The sequence below is a fragment of the Scyliorhinus canicula genome, chromosome 11 (genome assembly GCF_902713615.1).
Source record: "Scyliorhinus canicula chromosome 11, sScyCan1.1, whole genome shotgun sequence".
Lineage (NCBI taxonomy): Eukaryota > Metazoa > Chordata > Chondrichthyes > Carcharhiniformes > Scyliorhinidae > Scyliorhinus > Scyliorhinus canicula.
In genome coordinates this window covers 47,314,759-47,333,197 of record NC_052156.1, presented here as the reverse complement: position 1 = coordinate 47,333,197, position 18,439 = coordinate 47,314,759, and the positions used below count along the sequence as shown (strand labels likewise).

At 44.3% G+C, this 18,439-nt stretch overlaps 1 protein-coding gene across 2 annotated transcripts in view; it reads right to left on the bottom strand.

Annotated features, from left to right (window-relative positions):
- LOC119973064 (receptor-type tyrosine-protein phosphatase gamma-like) overlaps nucleotides 1-18,439 on the bottom strand; it is a 1,019,600-nt gene that overhangs the window by 105,377 nt on the left and 895,784 nt on the right. For both annotated transcript variants that reach the window (XM_038810525.1, XM_038810526.1), the window contains one exon: nucleotides 12,909-13,000. In XM_038810525.1, coding sequence (XP_038666453.1) covers nucleotides 12,909-13,000 — 92 coding nt within the window. The remainder of the gene's footprint in view (nucleotides 1-12,908; nucleotides 13,001-18,439) is intronic.

Sequence of the window (18,439 nt, the reverse complement as noted above, 5' to 3'; positions counted from 1 at the left end):
CCCCCCCATCCCCTGAGGACCGCCCCCGCCGACTTACTTGCCAGGTCCCGCCGTGTGGGACCATGCGTAACCCCGCCGGTGGGATTGGCCAAAAACAGACGGCCGCTCGGACCATCAGGGGCCGGAGAATTTCCGGGGGGGCCGCTGCCAATGGCCCCCGACCAGCGTGGCGGGAATCCTGCCCCTGCCCGAAAAACAGCGCCGGAGAATACGGCAGCCGGCGCCGGGGCGGGATTCACACCGCCCCCTGGGGGTTCTCCGACCCGGCGGGGGTCCGAGAAACCCGCCCATAGGTTGAGATGTGGTAGGTTTAAAACTGAAATAAGGAGGAACTACTTCTTGCAGAGGGTGGTGAATTTGTGGAACTCGCTGCCCCATAGTGTGGTTGGGTTTGAATCATTAATGGTTTCATTAAGGAGATAGATATATTTTGGATTTTAAAAACCAGTTAAAGAGATATTGGGAGGGCAACACGGTGGTACAGTGGCTAGCACTGCTGTCTCAAGGTGCCAAGGGCCCAGGTTCGATGCCGGCTCTGGGTCACTGTCTGTGTGGAGTTTGCACATTCTCCCCGTGTTTGCTTGGGTTTCGCCCCCACAACACAAAGATATGCCGGTTAGGTGGATTGGCCACGCTAAATTGCCCCTGAATTGGAAAAAATGAATTGGATACTCTAAATTTCTTTAAAAAGGAGAGATATTTGAAACAGGCAGGGAGGTGGATTTGAGACCAGGAAGAGAACAGCCATGATCTGATTGAATGGCGGAGCAGGCTCGAAGAGCTGAGTTGCCTACTTCTGCTCCTAATACCCATGTAAAAGGTAAAACCGCCATAGTCCCAGATGACCATAGGCAGCTTTCCCCTTCGAAAGGGGAGAGCTGACTGTGGTAGTTTAACCTGAGGATCACCACACCTCAGGCAAGAGACAAGGTTGAGAAGTCCGGTACAGAATTGAACCCGTGCTGCTGGACTTGCTTTGCATCAAGAATCAGCTGTCTAGCCAAGTGAGCTAAACCTCTTTCTTTACCTAAATTACTTTACCTACATACTTCTGTATCTATGTAGGGAAGTATCTATGGCTGATGTTGCAAAGTTAATGTAATTTGTTGTAATTCCTTCTAACAGCAAGCTGTTAAGTTCTTGTATAAAAAATCAGAAGCACCAAATTTCAGTAGCAAAGAGGGAAAGCTATGAAATAGGTACACATTCATAAGGTGGACCCAAAAAAGCTGAACAATATGATGCCATTGGAAACAGCATGATGAATGCCTCTGATGAACTTCGGAATATTATTGTTCAACAGTCCCTGACAAATATTTTGCCATATTCCATTTGGTGGTGGTGACCACTCATTGAATACATAGAAACATACACAGAAAATAGAAGCAGGAGGAGGCCATTCGGCCCTTCGAACCTGCTCACTATTCATTATCATGGTTGATCATCAAATTTAATTTTATGATCCTGTCATCCTCCATATCCCTTGATCCATTTAGCCCCAAGAGCTATACTAATTCGTTCTTGAAATTACATGTTTTCACCTCAACTACTTTTTGTGGTAGTGAATTCCACAGATTCACCACTCTCTGGGTGAAGAAGTTTCTCCTCACCTCAGTCCTAAAAGGTTTACTCCTTATCCTCAAACTATGACCCCAAGTTCTGGATTTGCCCACCATCGGGAACATTTTTTCTGAATCCATCCTGTCGAATCCTGTCAGAATTTTTAAAGTTTCTATGAGATTCCCCTCTCACTCTTCTAAACGCCAATGAATATAATCCTAACCGATTTAGTCTCTCCTCACATGACAGTCCCGCCATGCAAGGAATCACCTTGGTAAACTTCTGCTGCACTCCCTCCTTAGCAAGCAACTTCTTCCTCAGATAAGGACCCCAAAACTGCATACAAAACTCCCGGTGTGGCCTCATCAAAGCCCTATACAATTGTAGTAAAACATCCCTATTCCTATACACTAATCTTCTCACTATGAAGGACAACATACCATTTACCTTTACTCTTTACTGCCTGCTGTACTTGCATGCTTACTTTCAGAAACTGATGCACAAGGACACCAACGTCTCGCTGAGCATCGTAAGAAGTCTTACAACACCAGGTTAAAGTCCAACAGGTTTGTTTCAAACACGAGCTTTCGGAGCACGGCTCCTTCTTCAGGTCTTGACCTGAGCTTTCGGAGCCGTGCTCCGAAAGCTCGTGTTTGAAACAAACCTGTTGGACTTTAACCTGGTGTTGTAAGACTTCTTACTGTGCTCACCCCAGTCCAACGCCGGCATCTCCACATCATCGCTGAGCATCCACCTCTCTCAATTTACATCCATTCAAATAATAATCTGCCATCCTATTTCTGCTACCAGAGTGGATAACCTCACATTAATCCACATTATACTGCATCTGCCATGCATATGCCCACTCACTCATCCTATCCAAATCCTCCTGAAGAATCTCTGCATCCTCCTTACAGTTCACCTTCCCACCCAACTTTGTATCATCTACAAAATTGCTCCCTTCAAACAGTCCTGAAGCTGGGCATGCTTCACCATAGGTGGCACATAGCAAGGTAATTTACTAATTATAAAAAATACAGGTAATATTGCAAACTGAGCTATTTACTGGCTAACTAATACTCAATGCCTATTTCTATACAATTGACTCTATGGTTGCCAGGTAACAAAAGCATGCTGTGGCTTTTAAACAGGTCTGTACTGTTGCCAGTGCCTAAATGCATCTCCCATTGGGCTGAGCCTGCTGTCTTTTGCTGCTCGGTGGTTTCCTTATTAGGAATGCTGTGAACATTCAAATTGTGCAGTACATTGGCTCATTTAATAAACTGTTTATATAAAGACATCAACGTAATATTAGAATTTCTCTTTACCAATAGATTGGTTTTGTTTCTGCAGTTACCCATATATCAGATGGAATTTAATGGCATCCCCTTGGCAGGTTTGATAGCGGGAGTATTTAATCAGGTGGGGAGGTGGCAGATGGGGGTCCCTGTCACAAACCCTCTTTCACCTCAGTTACATCCGAGGTGGAAGGGCCCGTTGGCAGCCTCCCTCGTCCCTTTTGAGGCTCTCAATTAATTCTCACTTAAGGACCTCACTTCGCCAGCAGCGGTGCTAATTCAGCAGCAGTCAGGGAACTTGGCACGCAATGAACTTGACAAGCAAAACTGTGTGGTGTTGCTTGCGGGCTCCCAGGGTATCCCACTTTCAAAGACTCTGATTGAGGGACTGACATCAGGAAGGTGGTGGGCCTGCTGAAAGCCACCTCCCTGACCTTGATATCGACCCTCTCGCCCAGTACTCCGACCCGCAAACTCCTTCCTCTCATCACTCACCTGTGACCTAAGATCTAGCGATGATACTTGGACTCAGGTGGGTGTCATACTGGAAGGAGCCACGGCCTCCCTGGAGGCACTGCTGTTCAATAGAGTTGCTAGCCTCTGATTGCTGGCAGATCATGGCTCGTGCGATCACTATCACCGGGGTTCTTGATTCTCAGGGAAGACTCCCAGGGAGGAACCCTCCCCCCCCCACCCCCACATCCATACCGGTCCAGTTAAGTGTCTGAGTGGCAGTTAATATTGCTGGCCTTGCCTAAAATATGCAACATTGGGCTCTGGCCAGTCTCCAGACAGTGGGCAAGACCCCCATTTCCTCCATTAACTATCAGTGATTAGCTTTCCAATTTCAAGTGCACTGTTGTGTGGAAGAATTATCAGAAGCCAAGGACTGTCCCCAGAAAAGAGCTGAAAAATTAGAAGGGTTACCACTATCTTGTACTTCTTTCATGCACTTCCTTTGGATACTGTCAGAGGCTTTGGAACAATCTCCAGCTTATCCTCTTTGTTGGGAAGGTGCACAACAGTAATCTCCAAAACATAAAATAAGGATAAAGGGAAATGCCGTCTCCAGCAAGATAATATTTTGTTGAAACAATTCATTAAAAAAAGGACAGGCAATAAACTTGTGTTTGTGGGTTAGAACATACAACCAGTTATGTTCAAGGTTCTGTGTTACTTACTAGTGTTGTCTGCCAATAGCCCACAATGTTGCAAATCGTTATTACAGCTAACATCACACTTAAATGATCAAAAAGGTGCAAAGATTTGTAAATGGAGCAAAGGACGTCTGGACTTCAGCTTGAAAGTTCAGGTTAGTTTTTATGTCAACAGACAAAATCTGCAACAGGCCATTAAACACTTCAGAACATGGTGCAAGGAAAATTATTTTGCAATAAAGAAATCCAAGGGGTGCCTGTTTGGGTGGGCACAGCTAGATTTTAATGGATCATCAAATAATTAAGAATGAAGGTAATAATCAATACAGGAACTTTGTGTATTTAACTAAGGTCAAAATTATATTCAAGAACGAAAGATTGAAAATAATGACATATGTCTTCTCTGAACAGTAATGCAAAGAAAATTAGCACAATGGAAGAATATAGCATAGAAATAAGTTCTTTGGTACGAACATCAATGCCATGCTGGCAATTGGCCATGCTGCGCCAGAAAAGCAGCTCGTCCCGGTGCAGCATGGCCGTTGAAAGCCGGGAGACCTCATTCCCAGGATCTACCCGGCTCGCAATGCCTCGCAATATACAAGGCAATCTCGTGAGACATTGTGATGTGAATCCCGCACACAATGGACGGGATCACTTTTTAGGTGGGGAGGGGGGGGGGGAGGTCAGGGATTGTTTCGGGGGCCTCGGGGATCTGGAAGCCCTTTAAATAGGGCATCCCAATCAGTCACTACAATGGGGAGCAGAGCTCCCCACTGCAAAAAATGGAGAGCTATGTGTGGCCTCGGCCATGGGTTCCCCATTCAGGAACCTTATTCAACGCAGGTCGCATTGAATAGCCATGTGTTTCTCAGCACGGCGAGTACCGGGAAACACACGGCTAAACGTGCTCGCTAGGGGACTTTGTTCCCTTTTGGGAGGATTGCATCCCCAGTGTTTTCTTCAAAAGCGCTCAAGAGTAATCCCACTTGCTCCTCTTGCCCCAGATACGAGGTTACTCTTAAATATAAAGGTTCTGCTTCAATAGTAGTTTATGGCAAAGAATTCCACATTTTAATCACCTTCTATATAAAGAAGTGCCTTCTGCTTAATTATTTTTTGCAATTGTCTTACATTTGGATCCTCTCCTTATAAACTGGTGAAAGAAATCTACTACTATTTACCTCTGCATCATCCTTCATAATCTTGAGACTTGACTATTGTATCACCCTGAACCTTTTCAGCTGTAGTGAAAGAAAGCCCCAAATTCTTCAACCATTGAATGTAACTGAAATGCATCATTTCAGAGGGCAAAATATTCATCACTAACTCAAATTCTACAGCACTGTGCCCATTCGATAACGAGGCCCATGTAAAATGTTAGCTGTGCCTTGGACCTAGACATTCAAGTGCAGTGGTCATTACCTGCGCACCCAATTTCGGCACAAATATAAATTTAACATGAAAGCTAAACTGAATATAAATGCTACCAAGAATTAAAATTTCTATTGGAATGTATAGGCCAGCGTAATGCATTTTGCCAACCAGAAGTGTTGTGTTATGTCGTTTGGAATAACACAGGCTGCCACTTGGTGCAGTTTTAAGTAAAAGATGCTCCAGACTTTGAATTGAAATGAAATGAAATGAGAATTGCTTATTGTCACAAGTAGGTTTCAAATAAAGTTACTGTGAAAATCCTCTTGTCGCCACATTCCGGTGCCTGTTTGGGGAGGCTGGTACGGGAATTGAACCGTGCTGCTGTCCTGCCTTGGTCTGCTATAAAAGCCAGCAATGTGTTTATTGAACTATCAGCACAGTTCTCAATGAGTTCTCTGCTAATCTAATTGTAGTAACTCAGTCTAACTGAACCAGCCTGCTCCAAGCCACATGCTGGGGTGTGATGCTGAAGATACACCCTGTCGCACTCTGGAGATGTTGGTCTGTGGAAAGAGGTGGGGCATGAGTGCCTCATCCCTTTTATATTGAGATACCACCCCTGAGTGTCCTAACTGCTCATTGGTCGTGTCCTATTCGAAGTGTTCATTAGCTGCATGTTTGCATATTATGACATCTCCCCTTTTTTATGTTTTGTTGATGTATGTGAATGTATGTACATGTGAATGAATCTGTCTAACGTGACTGACTGAGGAATACAGAACAGAGCAAACAAAACAAATGTTCATAAGTCCAGTCTCTGAGGCTTGTGTCTGATCCTGGTCGACCACCGGAGAGGTGGTGGAGAGGATGACGGCGCCTTAACAGGCGGGATGGAAGCCTGACTGGTGGCCTCATGGTTCAAATTATCTGGAGGTGGCAATTCAACATGTGGAAATGGAGGGGAAAGTGGTTGTGGGCAAGCAACTTTGCGCATTGCCTGTCGATTCCTTCGCACGATGGAGCCATCAGCCATATAAAACATAGAACATAGAACAGTACAGCACAGAACAGGCCCTTCGGCCCTCGATGTTGTGCCGAGCAATGATCACCCTACTCAAACCCACACATCCACCCTATACCCGTAACCCAACAACCCCCCCTTAACCTTACTTTTTTTTTGGACACTAAGGGCAATTTAGCATGGCCAATCCACCTAACCCGCACATCTTTGGACAACATGTCTGTACATAGACAACATCTATGTACAACATAAGAGCGGGGTGCGGCCTGTCGAACAACAGCCGGAGCAGACCACCCACCATCCGGTATCTTGATCCTGACAGTGTCTGCCGGGGATAGCACGGCCAGATCGGTGGCATGGGCATCACAGCCCTGCTTTTGACGGCCTCGAAGCTGCTGCATCTTCTGCAGCACCGGGAGGTGATCAAGGTTGGGCAGGAGTATGGCTGGAAGTGTCGTCCACAGGTCCCTTTTCATCAGGAGTTGAGCCGGCGACATGCCAGTACACAATGGAGTCGCCCTGTACGCGAGCAGTGCAAGGTGTATGTCGGAAGCAGAGTCCGCGGCCTTGCAGATGAGCTGTTTAACAATGTGCACCCCTTTCTCAACTTTTCCATTGGACTGCGGATAGTGCGGACTGGAGATGACATGCTTTAAATTGTTTGACCTGGCAAACGCGGACCATTCTCAACTGTGAAAGCACGGGCCATTGTCGCTCATGATGGTGATTGGGATGCCATGCCTTGAGAACGTCTCCTTACAAGCTTTGATGACGGTCCGTGAGGTGAGGTCTGGTAGCTTCAGCACTTCAAGGTAGTTTGAGAAGTAGTGATGATGAATATGTAGTCGCGACCATTCGCATGGAAGAGGTCGATGCCAACCTTGGACCACAGAGAGGTCTCTAGGTCATGCGGTTGGAGCGTCTCCTTGCTCTGCGCTGGCTGGAACCGCTGACAGGTAGAACAGTTCAGGACCATGTTCGTGATGTTATGGCTGATGCCGGGCCAGTAGACAGCTTGCCAGGCTCTGCGTCTGTACTTCTCAACGCCCAGGTATCCCTCATGAATCTGGCGCAGCACCAAGCTCTGGAGACTGAGAGGAATGACAATCCTGTCCAGCTTGAGGAGGATGCCATCGATCACCGTCAGGTCGTCTTTAACACTGTAAAATTGTGGGCATTGCCCTTTCTGCCAGTCATTGGTGAAGTTGTGGATGACTCGCTGCAACAGGGGGTCTTTGGCTGTCTCATCTCGGATGAGAACAATCTTCACATCTGTTGCCAGGAGAGTGCTTGCACACAGTTGCACCTGTGATTTGATGTGCTAGCTGATCTCCAGCGGCTCACTGAGTGAGTTGACGGAGCGGGACAATGCAACAGCGATGATGAGCTCATTGCCAGGTGTGTACACCAAGTTGACGTCATACCTCCTAAGTTTAAGCAGGATTCTCTGCAACCGAGGCGTCATGTCATTCAGGTCCTTATGGATGATGTGGACCAGAGGCCTATGATCCGTCTCGACAGTGAATGTCGGCAGGCGGAGACATAATCTTGAAATTTGAGGATGCCGGTGAGAAGGCCTAAACACTCCTCAATCTAGCATATCTGGTTTCAGTGTGTGTCATTGCCCGTGACGCGTAAGCTACTGGTGCCCAGGATGATGTCATCTCGTTGAAGTAACACCGCACCAATGCCATCCTGACTCGCATCTGCAGATATCTTTGTCTCCCGGTCTGAGTTGGAGAATGTTAGGACAGGTGCAGTGGTGAGCTTGGCTTTCAGCTCCAGCCACTCTGTCTGGTGTTCCATCTTCTACTCAAAGGCAGTTAATTTTTTTACCAGGTTGCGTTGGACCGTGGTGTGTGTGGCGAAGTTCGGGATGAACTTGCCAAGGAAATTGACCATAGCCAGGAAGCGCAGTACCGCCTTCTTGTCCTCAGGGACTTTCATTGTCTCAATGGCTTTGATTTTGTCTGTGTCCGGGCGTACACCATGTTGCGAGTTCTGGTCTCCTCGGAACTTGAGCGTGGATGTTCCAAAACAGCACTTAGACCTGTTTAACTTTAGGCCGTAGTCATGTACACGGTGGAATACCTTCTGGAGACGGGAAACATGTTCTTCAGGGGTCGTGGACCAGATGATGATATCGTCCACGTGCACACGAACCCCTTCAATGCCGTTCATCATCTGTTCCATGATGCGATGGAATATCTCTGATGCTGAGATGATGCCAAATGGCTTGCGATTGTAGCAGTATCTGCCAAAAGGCGTGTTGAAGGTGCAGAGCCTTCTGCTGGACTCTTCCAGTTGGATTTGCCAAAGTCCCCGGGATGCGTCCAAATTTGTGAAGAAGCGCGCGTGTGCCATTTCACTCGTGAGTTCCTCCTGCTTCGGGATGGGGCAATGTTCTCGCATTATGTTATTATTGAGATCCTTGGGATCAATGCAGATGCGCAGGTCCCCCGAAGGCTTCTTTACGCACACCATCGGGCTGACCCAGTCAGTCTGTTCGCTGACCTTGGATATGATGCCTTTCTGCTGAACATTCTTGAGCTCTGCCTTCAGGCGGTCTCTCAGTGGAGCAGGGACTCATCGTGTGTGTGGACCACTGGCGTGGCATCAGGTCATAGCAGAATTTTGTATCGATACAGCAGCGTACCCGTCCCGTTGAACACATCTGGATATTGGGCGAGGATGTCGTCGATGCTGGCCTGAAGATCCAAATGGGAGGACGTTGTGGTGTAAACCCTTTGAATGAGGCTTAGCTGCTTGCAGGCGTGTGCACCTAGTAGGGATGCCCTGTCTGGCTTAACAATTTTGAAGCGTAACCGTGCTTGTGAGTGTCGGTTGGATACTTTCAGATGGCAGGACCCCAGTGCCGTGATGGCATTCCCGTTGTAATCCAGGAGCTTGCAGGCAGCTGGAAGGACCGTGGGGAGCTTCTTGATTCTTTTAAAGTCCGCCTGTGGGAGGAGGTTGGCAGAGGCACCTGTGTCCAGTTTGAACTGGATGGGGCAGTGGTTGACCTTCATCACTGCATGCCATTCATCCTCGGAATCCATAGCCAGGATTGATGGGACTTGCGAGGTGTCTGGTGGTGGCATATTCACACTTCGTAATAATGCCCACACAGTAAGTGTTGTCCAGGCATTCATCATCTGGATCCATTGCACTGCCGGTATCAGAATCCTGTCGGCGGTGTTGCACACTCCGGATGCGCATTGTCGGAATTGGGAGCGCTGGTTCCTGACTGGTGATGTAGATCTGCACAAGGCTGTATAGTGGTTTGGTTTCCCACAGTTTAAACAGCGTCTGCCTCTGAAACAGGGCAGTGTTTCTTTAAATGGGCGGTGCCACAGTTCGCACATGTCATGACGTCGGCGTCATGACGCTCCGTGCATCGTTGCGCATGCGCAGTGCGGTTGTCGGATGTCTGCACCTGCGCAGTGCTGTTTTCGGCTGTTTCGTTATCCAGATTGCTTCGCGCATGCGTCGGGCCCCGGGAAGAACGCGTGAAATGGCCGCTTTCATCAATGTTGAGGCGCTGCATCCGGGAGATGGCCTGCACACTCTCCGCCTTGTGGGAGGCTAGTCTATCATTTTCTGCCGTTTTGTACTGGTAATTGCAATTTTTAGCGTGCTCATGCACAGTGCATGTTTCAATCGCAACTGGCAGGGTCATATGCTTGATCTTCAGTAACTGTTCCCACAGAGGATCAGAGTAAACTCCAAAAATGATTTGGTCTTTGATCATGGAGTCAGTGATATCACCAAAGTTGCAGGATTGCGCTAGCAGTCTAAGGTTAGTTCTTTAGGAGTTGAGGGATTCATCTTTACCTTGCAATCACTGCTTGAATATGGAGCGCTTGAAGATTTTGTTGGTGTCCACCTCACAGTGGCTGTCAAATTTGTCCAGGATGGTCTGGTACTTTGTCTTGTCCTGGTCTTCGACGAAGTGAAAGGAATTGAATATTTCTATGGCATGATCACCTGCTGTGGTAAGAAGAGGAGCTATCTTCCGTGCATCAGACGCACCATTGAGGTCTAGTGCTTCGACGTAAAGCTGAAATTTCTGTTTGAATGTCCGCCAGTTGGCACTGAGATTGCCGGTGGTCCTGAGCTGGTGAGGAGCCTGAATCTTTTCCATTGTGGCGGTATGCGGTTGCTGGTCATCACGGATCTTGCTGAGTTGAACTAACTAGATTGAACAGACTCCTGGTATCATGTTGTGTTATGTAGTTTGGAATAACACATGCCACTTGGTGCAGTTTTAAGTAAACAATGCTCCAGACTTTGAAATGAGTTCAATGTGTTTATTGAACTATTAGCAGAGTTCTCAATGAGTTCGGCTCTCTGATAATCTAATTGTAGTAACTCAGTCTAACTGAACCAGCCTGCTCTAAGCCATATGCTGGGGTGTGATGCTGAAGATACACCCTGTCTCACTCTGCAGGTGTTGGCCTGTGGAAAGAGGCAGGGTATGAGTGCCGCATCCCTTTTATATTGAGATACCACCCCTGAGTGTCCTGACTGCTCATTGGTCGTGTCCTATTCAAATGTTCATTAGGTGCATGTTTGCATATCACGACAAGAAGAACATATTTTATGATGCCTTTGCTAATTCTGTCATATAGATACATCTGGACAAACTGACTATTTCTGTCAGTCCGGCTGGAAACGATCTGATCTGTGTTCAGTGCTTTGTTACAGTATGTCACCATGATTGGGAAATTACCCATCTCCATGAACTGTGTGGCCAGATGAACCAAAAGTAGGAAATACTTGCCTCGGCAACATTAAGAGGCATTTTAGCTGCCAGCTTTTTAATAGGTGTTTGGTTGGTCTGATGTTGTGATTCACGGGACTTAGGATGTCATTATGGTATGGGGTGGGATTAATGGACCAGCTCAACTTTTCCTGCTATCATTTTTGTATGGCCATACATTTGTAAGCCCTTCGGTTTATTATCATTAAAATCTTGACAATAAAGTATCAGCCGAAAGAAACTCACAATTTCTGCTTCTTTGTAAAATATTTGTAAAAAGCTAAAGCCAAATTGTGGAGACATCTCATGGTCAGGAGGGCACCAAAGTAATTATGTAGGAAACTAAAAACTAAAAGAATTGCAGCAATAATAGTCCAATGAGGTTCTGTTGTCAAAGTGAACCTAATGTTCTTCTGCAATCTGCTTCTCCGGGCCTGATGTGTACACTTGTCAATAGACAGACAGGAACAATTATTCAAAGTGAATGAACAGAAGACAGTGATCAACAGCACCCAGTGAAAACCCGTGACAGGAGGTCGATGAAGATAATTTATCCAGGCAAGCCTGTTTAACTACTGCACAGTGGAATAAAGCACGAAGGATTCACCTCTGCTACCCTGGCACTGCAAATAAAATCATAAAAAGCAGGTTCTTCAAATTTAGCTGCTCAGTAGAATTCTAGTAGATCTTAAGAGACAGTGTGCAACTACCAACTGGGGAAACATTTGATCCCTTATCTAAGGATGAACAGATACAGGTCTTTAACCTTAACGCTCCTGCCATTATGGTGAAAGGGCACTGATGAAAGCAAAGTGTAACAGCATGACAAATGTATGCTTGCATTCTTACTGCCTAGTATCAACTCAATGTTTTGTGACATGGTCTTATCTTGCCGACAGATATCTGACAGATAAGAAAATTAGCAACATTTAGGTTCTCAGCATTTGAGAGTCAGGTAAAAAGAACTATGATGAAACTCTAATCCATCAAACAAAATTTAATGACTGAGGACTTTGCACATTATGCACTAGTAATATTTTAGACCAAAACAGAGGAGCATTTTCAAATTATTCTGTAGAAACACTGTAACAATCTACCCAGTGCTTTCTGAAACAATCCCTTTGTCCAGAATATAATAATCTTACTTTATTTCCTATATTATCTATTTCACTTAAATACACATATCATTTCATTCCTGGTGGGTCAAATGTAGACAAAATCTGTCTGATACCTCTGGAATCAGCTGCCCTTCCCCCTCCCTTCCACCCTCCAACTCTGCACTAACCAGGTTATATAATGCTATTATAAATCACTGTTAACCATCATTAGGATTTCAGAACTAAAACTTTATGTGAATCAATGGTCCTATGTTTTTTTGCAGGGTCACAAATCACACACTTGAGGCAGGATCAACATAGCAATTAAGCATTTAATCAAAATGTGATATCTTCAGTATAAAGGTACAAAAGGCATTCCATCTTATCCATGTTTTCAGTTAAATTATAATAAATTCCTCAGTTTAACATTACATTGCAAAATATAAATGTACCATAGGCTGGTTCTCCAACAAAGTATTTTGCACAATCGTAGCTAAACTAAAGGTGAACTTCGAAGGATATTTGTGCTATATATATTGCTGAAGTTATGTAAATATGAACCTGATTAAATGGGATTCAAAAATTTGTGTTTCAACAAATACAAAGAAGTATCTTGAGAAATAACGAGAGACTTACCTGGAATTGGGATAATGGGAATGCTTTCATTAGGAACCACTCGTGGTGAACTGCTATCCTCCACATAGAAGTGTGCTGTTTGAAAACACTTTCTGAGGAGAAAATAAACAATACGCTTATTCCCTGGTAAACTATATGCATGGAAATTGTGGGTTCATGTAAATAAATCCCTGGCGCCCTGCCATTATTTATATTTGCTGTTTTTTGTTAGTCATTCAAAGGTTTCTGATGAGTCTTAGAAATAAGTAATCAGGGATTCAAATTACTGTTAATTTAAATTCTTTCCCTGCCCTTGGAAGTGCAGCAAAGGCAATATCCACTAGTTTCTAAGCCTGACATAGTTACACACCTATCTTTTTAAAATTAAAGTTTGATAAAACATTATGTCTGTTATTTGGAGGCCACATGGAATAGTAATACAAAACTGAATTACAGCTGTTGAGAAAGAGAAATCAATAGATTTGCTCCTAAATGGCCTGAGAAGCAGCCTGGGGCCCAAGGAGGATGAAAATATCACATCACAAAGGAGGATTCAAGCAAAACAGTTTCTGCCAGTAAAAGATGAGTGGAACCACAAACCTCCCAACATTTTACCTGTACTTGATGCAAAGTAACGAGCACAAATTGGTCATCACTGAGAAGGCACGGACAAGAAAATCACACAGAGCTGTGAACAGCCTTTGCATGGTGATGTTGACTGAAGCTGGACTCTAAAACTCCAGCGTCATTGCTCATCTGATTTAATGACTTTCCTTAGACTGGAACTGAATATCAAATGAGCCTCCCTGTGACAGGAGGAGGGACTACTATGTTCATCAGGGGCTTCTAACAAAAGGATTATTATGCTGCAATGATGCCCTTAATAAACCGTTTGGGAGCACCAGCATGTAGCCCTAATGTTGCTGATTCCTGATTCATGTAAACTTACTGGTCTCACCCTGAAAAGAAGAAATACCCTTAATGTTTTTCCAATGCACTGTTCTGTTATACAGAGTGATCTCACACTGTATAATTGCTGAGCAGTAATTACTGTCTGCTAATTAAGGCACTCACCATAACTCAACTACAGCTAAAGGCTTTGATTACTCGTGGGTGTCTTACTCTGTTTCATCATCCAGAATATTAAAATATTTGGTTATCAGTGTTTATCGGAGAAATTACACCAATTCCAAATATGGTTAATGTGACTGCCGTATTCTGAAAACTGCACAAATCAGATTCAATTGCTTAATTTCCTTTTTACATTTTTTTATTATTCATTACCAAAATAGCCTAAATTCTAGGAATGTCCACATTTATTGCCCATCCCTAAATGTCCTTGAGAAGGAAGTGATGAACCTCCAACTTGACCGCTCCAGTCTGTATGGTGAAGCTACACAGCTCTGTTAGATAGGGAGTTCCAGGATGTTGACGATAAAGGTGACATTTCCAAGTCAGGGTGACCTGTGACTTGGAGGGGAATTTGTAGGCGATGGTGTTCCCATGCACATACTGCACTTGTTCTTCTAGATGCTTCTGTGAGATGGAGTTTGGGAGATGCTGAAGAGGGGAGTTGCTATAGTGTAGCTATGCTGCAGCAGTGTGGAGGAAGCCAATGTTTCAGCTGGTGGATAATGGACCAGTCAAGTGGGCTGCATTGTTCTTGCATGTTGCTGAGATTCTTGTGTTGTTCGAGTTGCACTCATTCAGACAAGTGGGAAATATTCATATTGTGACAGTGTCTGGAAGGTGCTGGAAAGGTATTAGGCAGTCTGGAGTCACTTACTACAATATTTCCAACCACATCTGAAGCCACAGTATTTATGTGGCTGTCCCAATTAAGTTTTTGGTCAATGATGATCCCCATGATGTTGATGGTGGGGGATTGATTTGATAATGGTAATGATGTTGAACGTCAAGGGAAGCTGGTTATTTGCCAATTATTGGCACAGACCTGGATATTGTTCAATTCTTGCTGCATGCAGGGAAAAAGCTGTTTAATTTATCTGAGGAGTTGTGAATAGTACTGAACATGGTACAATCATCAGCTAACATTGACACTTCTGACTGTCTGTTGAATGGAAGGTCATTGTTGAATAGCTGATGATGGTTGGGCCTCGGACACTGCCCTGAGGAATGCCTGCAGTGATGATCGATTCAGCATAGGTTGATAGCAATTAGCTAGATTGGATTTGTCCTGTAAATTTTAAATTTATTCTGACTTTTAGAGTTGCAAGCAAGCAATTGTAGTATTTATTTTGATTCAAAGCTTTTGAATTATAAACTTTTACAGGGTGAGTATCTAATTAATTGTAGCAATAATAATGTATTTACAGTTGTTATTTTCTAGGATTGTGTTAGGAACTGGCAACATGAAAAATTACCATGAATGCAAGTTGTAACAATAACATGTATTAGTAATATTACTTTTTTTTTAAAAATTGAGCAATCTTAAAAGCCAATTAAGTTCCAGTCATAGAAACAGATTTAGTTTTCAGCCAAGAAACTGGCCTCAAACAACTGATGTAGGTTTACAATAAGGTCTGTTAAAAATAATTAGTGATAGAACATAAGTCCTCAGAATATAAGGCATCAATTGTAACCCAGACCACTAAGCACGAGTGGGGCAGTTAAGTAGTTAAAGTATCAAAAATTGACACATTTCTGCTTTGGGCAGTCATTTCAATTGGTTAACTGGAAAGTGCACAAAAGGCATCATCCCACAACAAGCGACTGCCTCATAAAGAATTGCAAATCAATTTTACTGGGATCCTAATTTTATCTTAATTGGACTGGACTGCCGATCTGCCAGCCTGAGTAACACTGTGCAGGATTGGCTTCAGAAACTGAGTGACGTGACTGGAAACAGACTTTAAAGGGGCATCACTGCAGGCATTCAGATCAGTGGGATCGGTGTACTGAGCTTGGCAATTGCTTCTTTCTTATTTTTGCTCCACTTACTTTTATCAGACCATAAGATAGAAGTGCAGGAGACTGTGATGAATGTAGAAATTGATATATGTTGTATTTTATATCCGTTGCTGTAAGGTTTTTAAAAGCATGTATTTGTTGCAGTAATATTATTGAAGAACCTAGGTTAGGTTATCCAGACTGTGCCTCTGCTAAAGCTGTAATGAAGGAGTCGTAAAAGGTTAGGTCATGATTTATTCCAACCAGTTACATGGTTACAGATAAAGGACTAATGGAATTGTCTTTAGATTGCTGGAGAGTCACTGGAATGTAGATAATTTATGGGGGAGCGGTGTTCAGCTAAGCAGGTCATGGAATTTAGTGGGATACAGGTTATGTATTAGGTCTGTCTGTAGTTTCGCAGTCTGTTAGACGATTTTAAGTTGAACAGCAATTTTGCCAAATGCTGTGAGGTTGGCCAGAAGTGTACTGAATCTGTTATTGAAAGGAACTCTCTCCAAAAGTTTCCATATAGCTAAACAAGTAATATGTTTGATAATTTTATTTATAAGTTGCATTTGAATTGTTTTGGGATGCTTAATTGGAGTTAGTAGCAGGTATAGATGATAAGTTCAAGTTCTTCCTTTTGTTTAAGAACTGTTTAACTGATAATTGTAAAGTGTTTTCTTTGATGCGAATGTGGTTGATTCTGTCTTAAAACTAAAGTTTTCTTTAACATAAAAGATTTTATAAAAACTTTTTATTCAGGACATTTCATTTTATACACAAAACATAACTTTCCATCCAACATTCTACATTTATCATTATATCATTAGCTCACTGGGCTAAATCGCTGGCTTTTAAAGCAGACCAAGCAGGCCAGCAGCACGGTTCGATTCCCGTATCAACCTCCCCGGACAGGCGCCGGAATGTGGCGACTAGAGGCTTTTCACAGTAACTTCATTGAAGCCTACTCGTGACAATAAGTGATTTTCATTTCATTTCATTTTTCATATAAACATCCCATCCACCACAACATCCCACATAACCCATTTTACAACTATAAAACAAAACAAAACAGCACCCCCCCACCCGCTGACGCTACCAACTCTTAACAAAGGAGTTAAAAAGCCTCCACCTCGAGTAGAACCACTCCTCTGGACCCTAATGTCAAACTTTATCTTTTCCAAATGTAAAAATTCCGACAGGTCACTCACGCACCCCGCTGCTCTTGGTGGCTGCGTAGCCCACCACCCTAACAAGATCCTACTCCGGGCTATCAGGGAAGCAAAGGATAACACATTATCTTCTCTTCCCTCCTGCATTCCCAGATCTTTCAATATCCCAAATATTGTCACTCATGGGCTCGGGGTCACCTACACCCCCACGATTTCGACATTGTCCCGAAAAACGACTCACAATATCCCACCAATTTTGGACAGGACTAGAACATGTGTGTGGGGTTCGCCGGCCCCTTTAAACCCCACTCGCATCTGTCCTCCACCTCCCCAAAGAACCCATTCACGCGTGTCTTTGTGTGCTCTGTGCACCACTTTAAAATGAATTAAACTCAATCTCGCACATGGAGACGTTGAGTTTATCCCATGCAAGGCCTCTCTCCAAACCCCCTTCAAATGCACCATCCGACTCTTCCTCTCACTTCCATTTTATCTCTTCCTTTGAGGCCCTCTCCCTCTCCATTGACTGACCATAAATATCTCCCCCCCCCCCATCTCATCCTCAGATACTATCTTTTCATGCAACAAAACGATCGGTAACTGCGGAAACGTGGCCAGCTTCTACCTCAAGAAATTCCTCACCTGAAAGTACCAGTAGTCAGTTCCCCCTCGGAAGCTGAAACTTTTCTACCAGTTCCATCAACTCTGCAAATCTAATTTCCACAATCAAGCCCCTAAACCTCTCTACTCCTCCCATTCCCAAACCCTGTATGTCGAATCCAACCCCACTGAAATAAATCTATGATTTCCGCAAATCTGCACGCACAGCAACATGCCCTACTGCTTAAAACTTTCCTAAACAGATTCCAAACACTTAACCAGGCAACCACCACTGGACTAGCATTTTGCCGGCAAGAATGGATGTGGTGCCTTCAGACTTAACCCTATACATAAAGCTTCCTCCATCCGCCCTCAAACTGACCCGCCCTCCAAGACCCATTTCCGAACCTTCTCCACATTCACCGCCCAATAATAGTTCATTAAATTTGGCAAATACCAATTCCCCAACCGCCTGTCCCTCTGGAAAAAGGCTCTCTGAATCAGAGGCATGTTACCTACCCACTGAAAAGACCAAAATTGTCCGTTTTACCCTCTCAAAAAAGGATTTAGGCAGGAAAATTGGGAGATTCTGGAAAATAAGTAAAAACTTTGGAAGGATGGTCATTTTCACGGTTTAAACCTGCCGTGCCAATGATAGCAGGAGAACATTCCACCTCTTTAAATCCTTCTTCAACACCTTTACCAAGTTGGCCACATTCACCTGGTGCAGTAGAACCCAGCTATGCGCCACTCATATTCCCAAATATCGAAAACTCGACCTGACAAACTGAAACGGCAGCTTCTCCAGGGCCCCAATCTTGTACCTGGGAACTTACCGGGAACACCTCACTTTTCTCCACATTT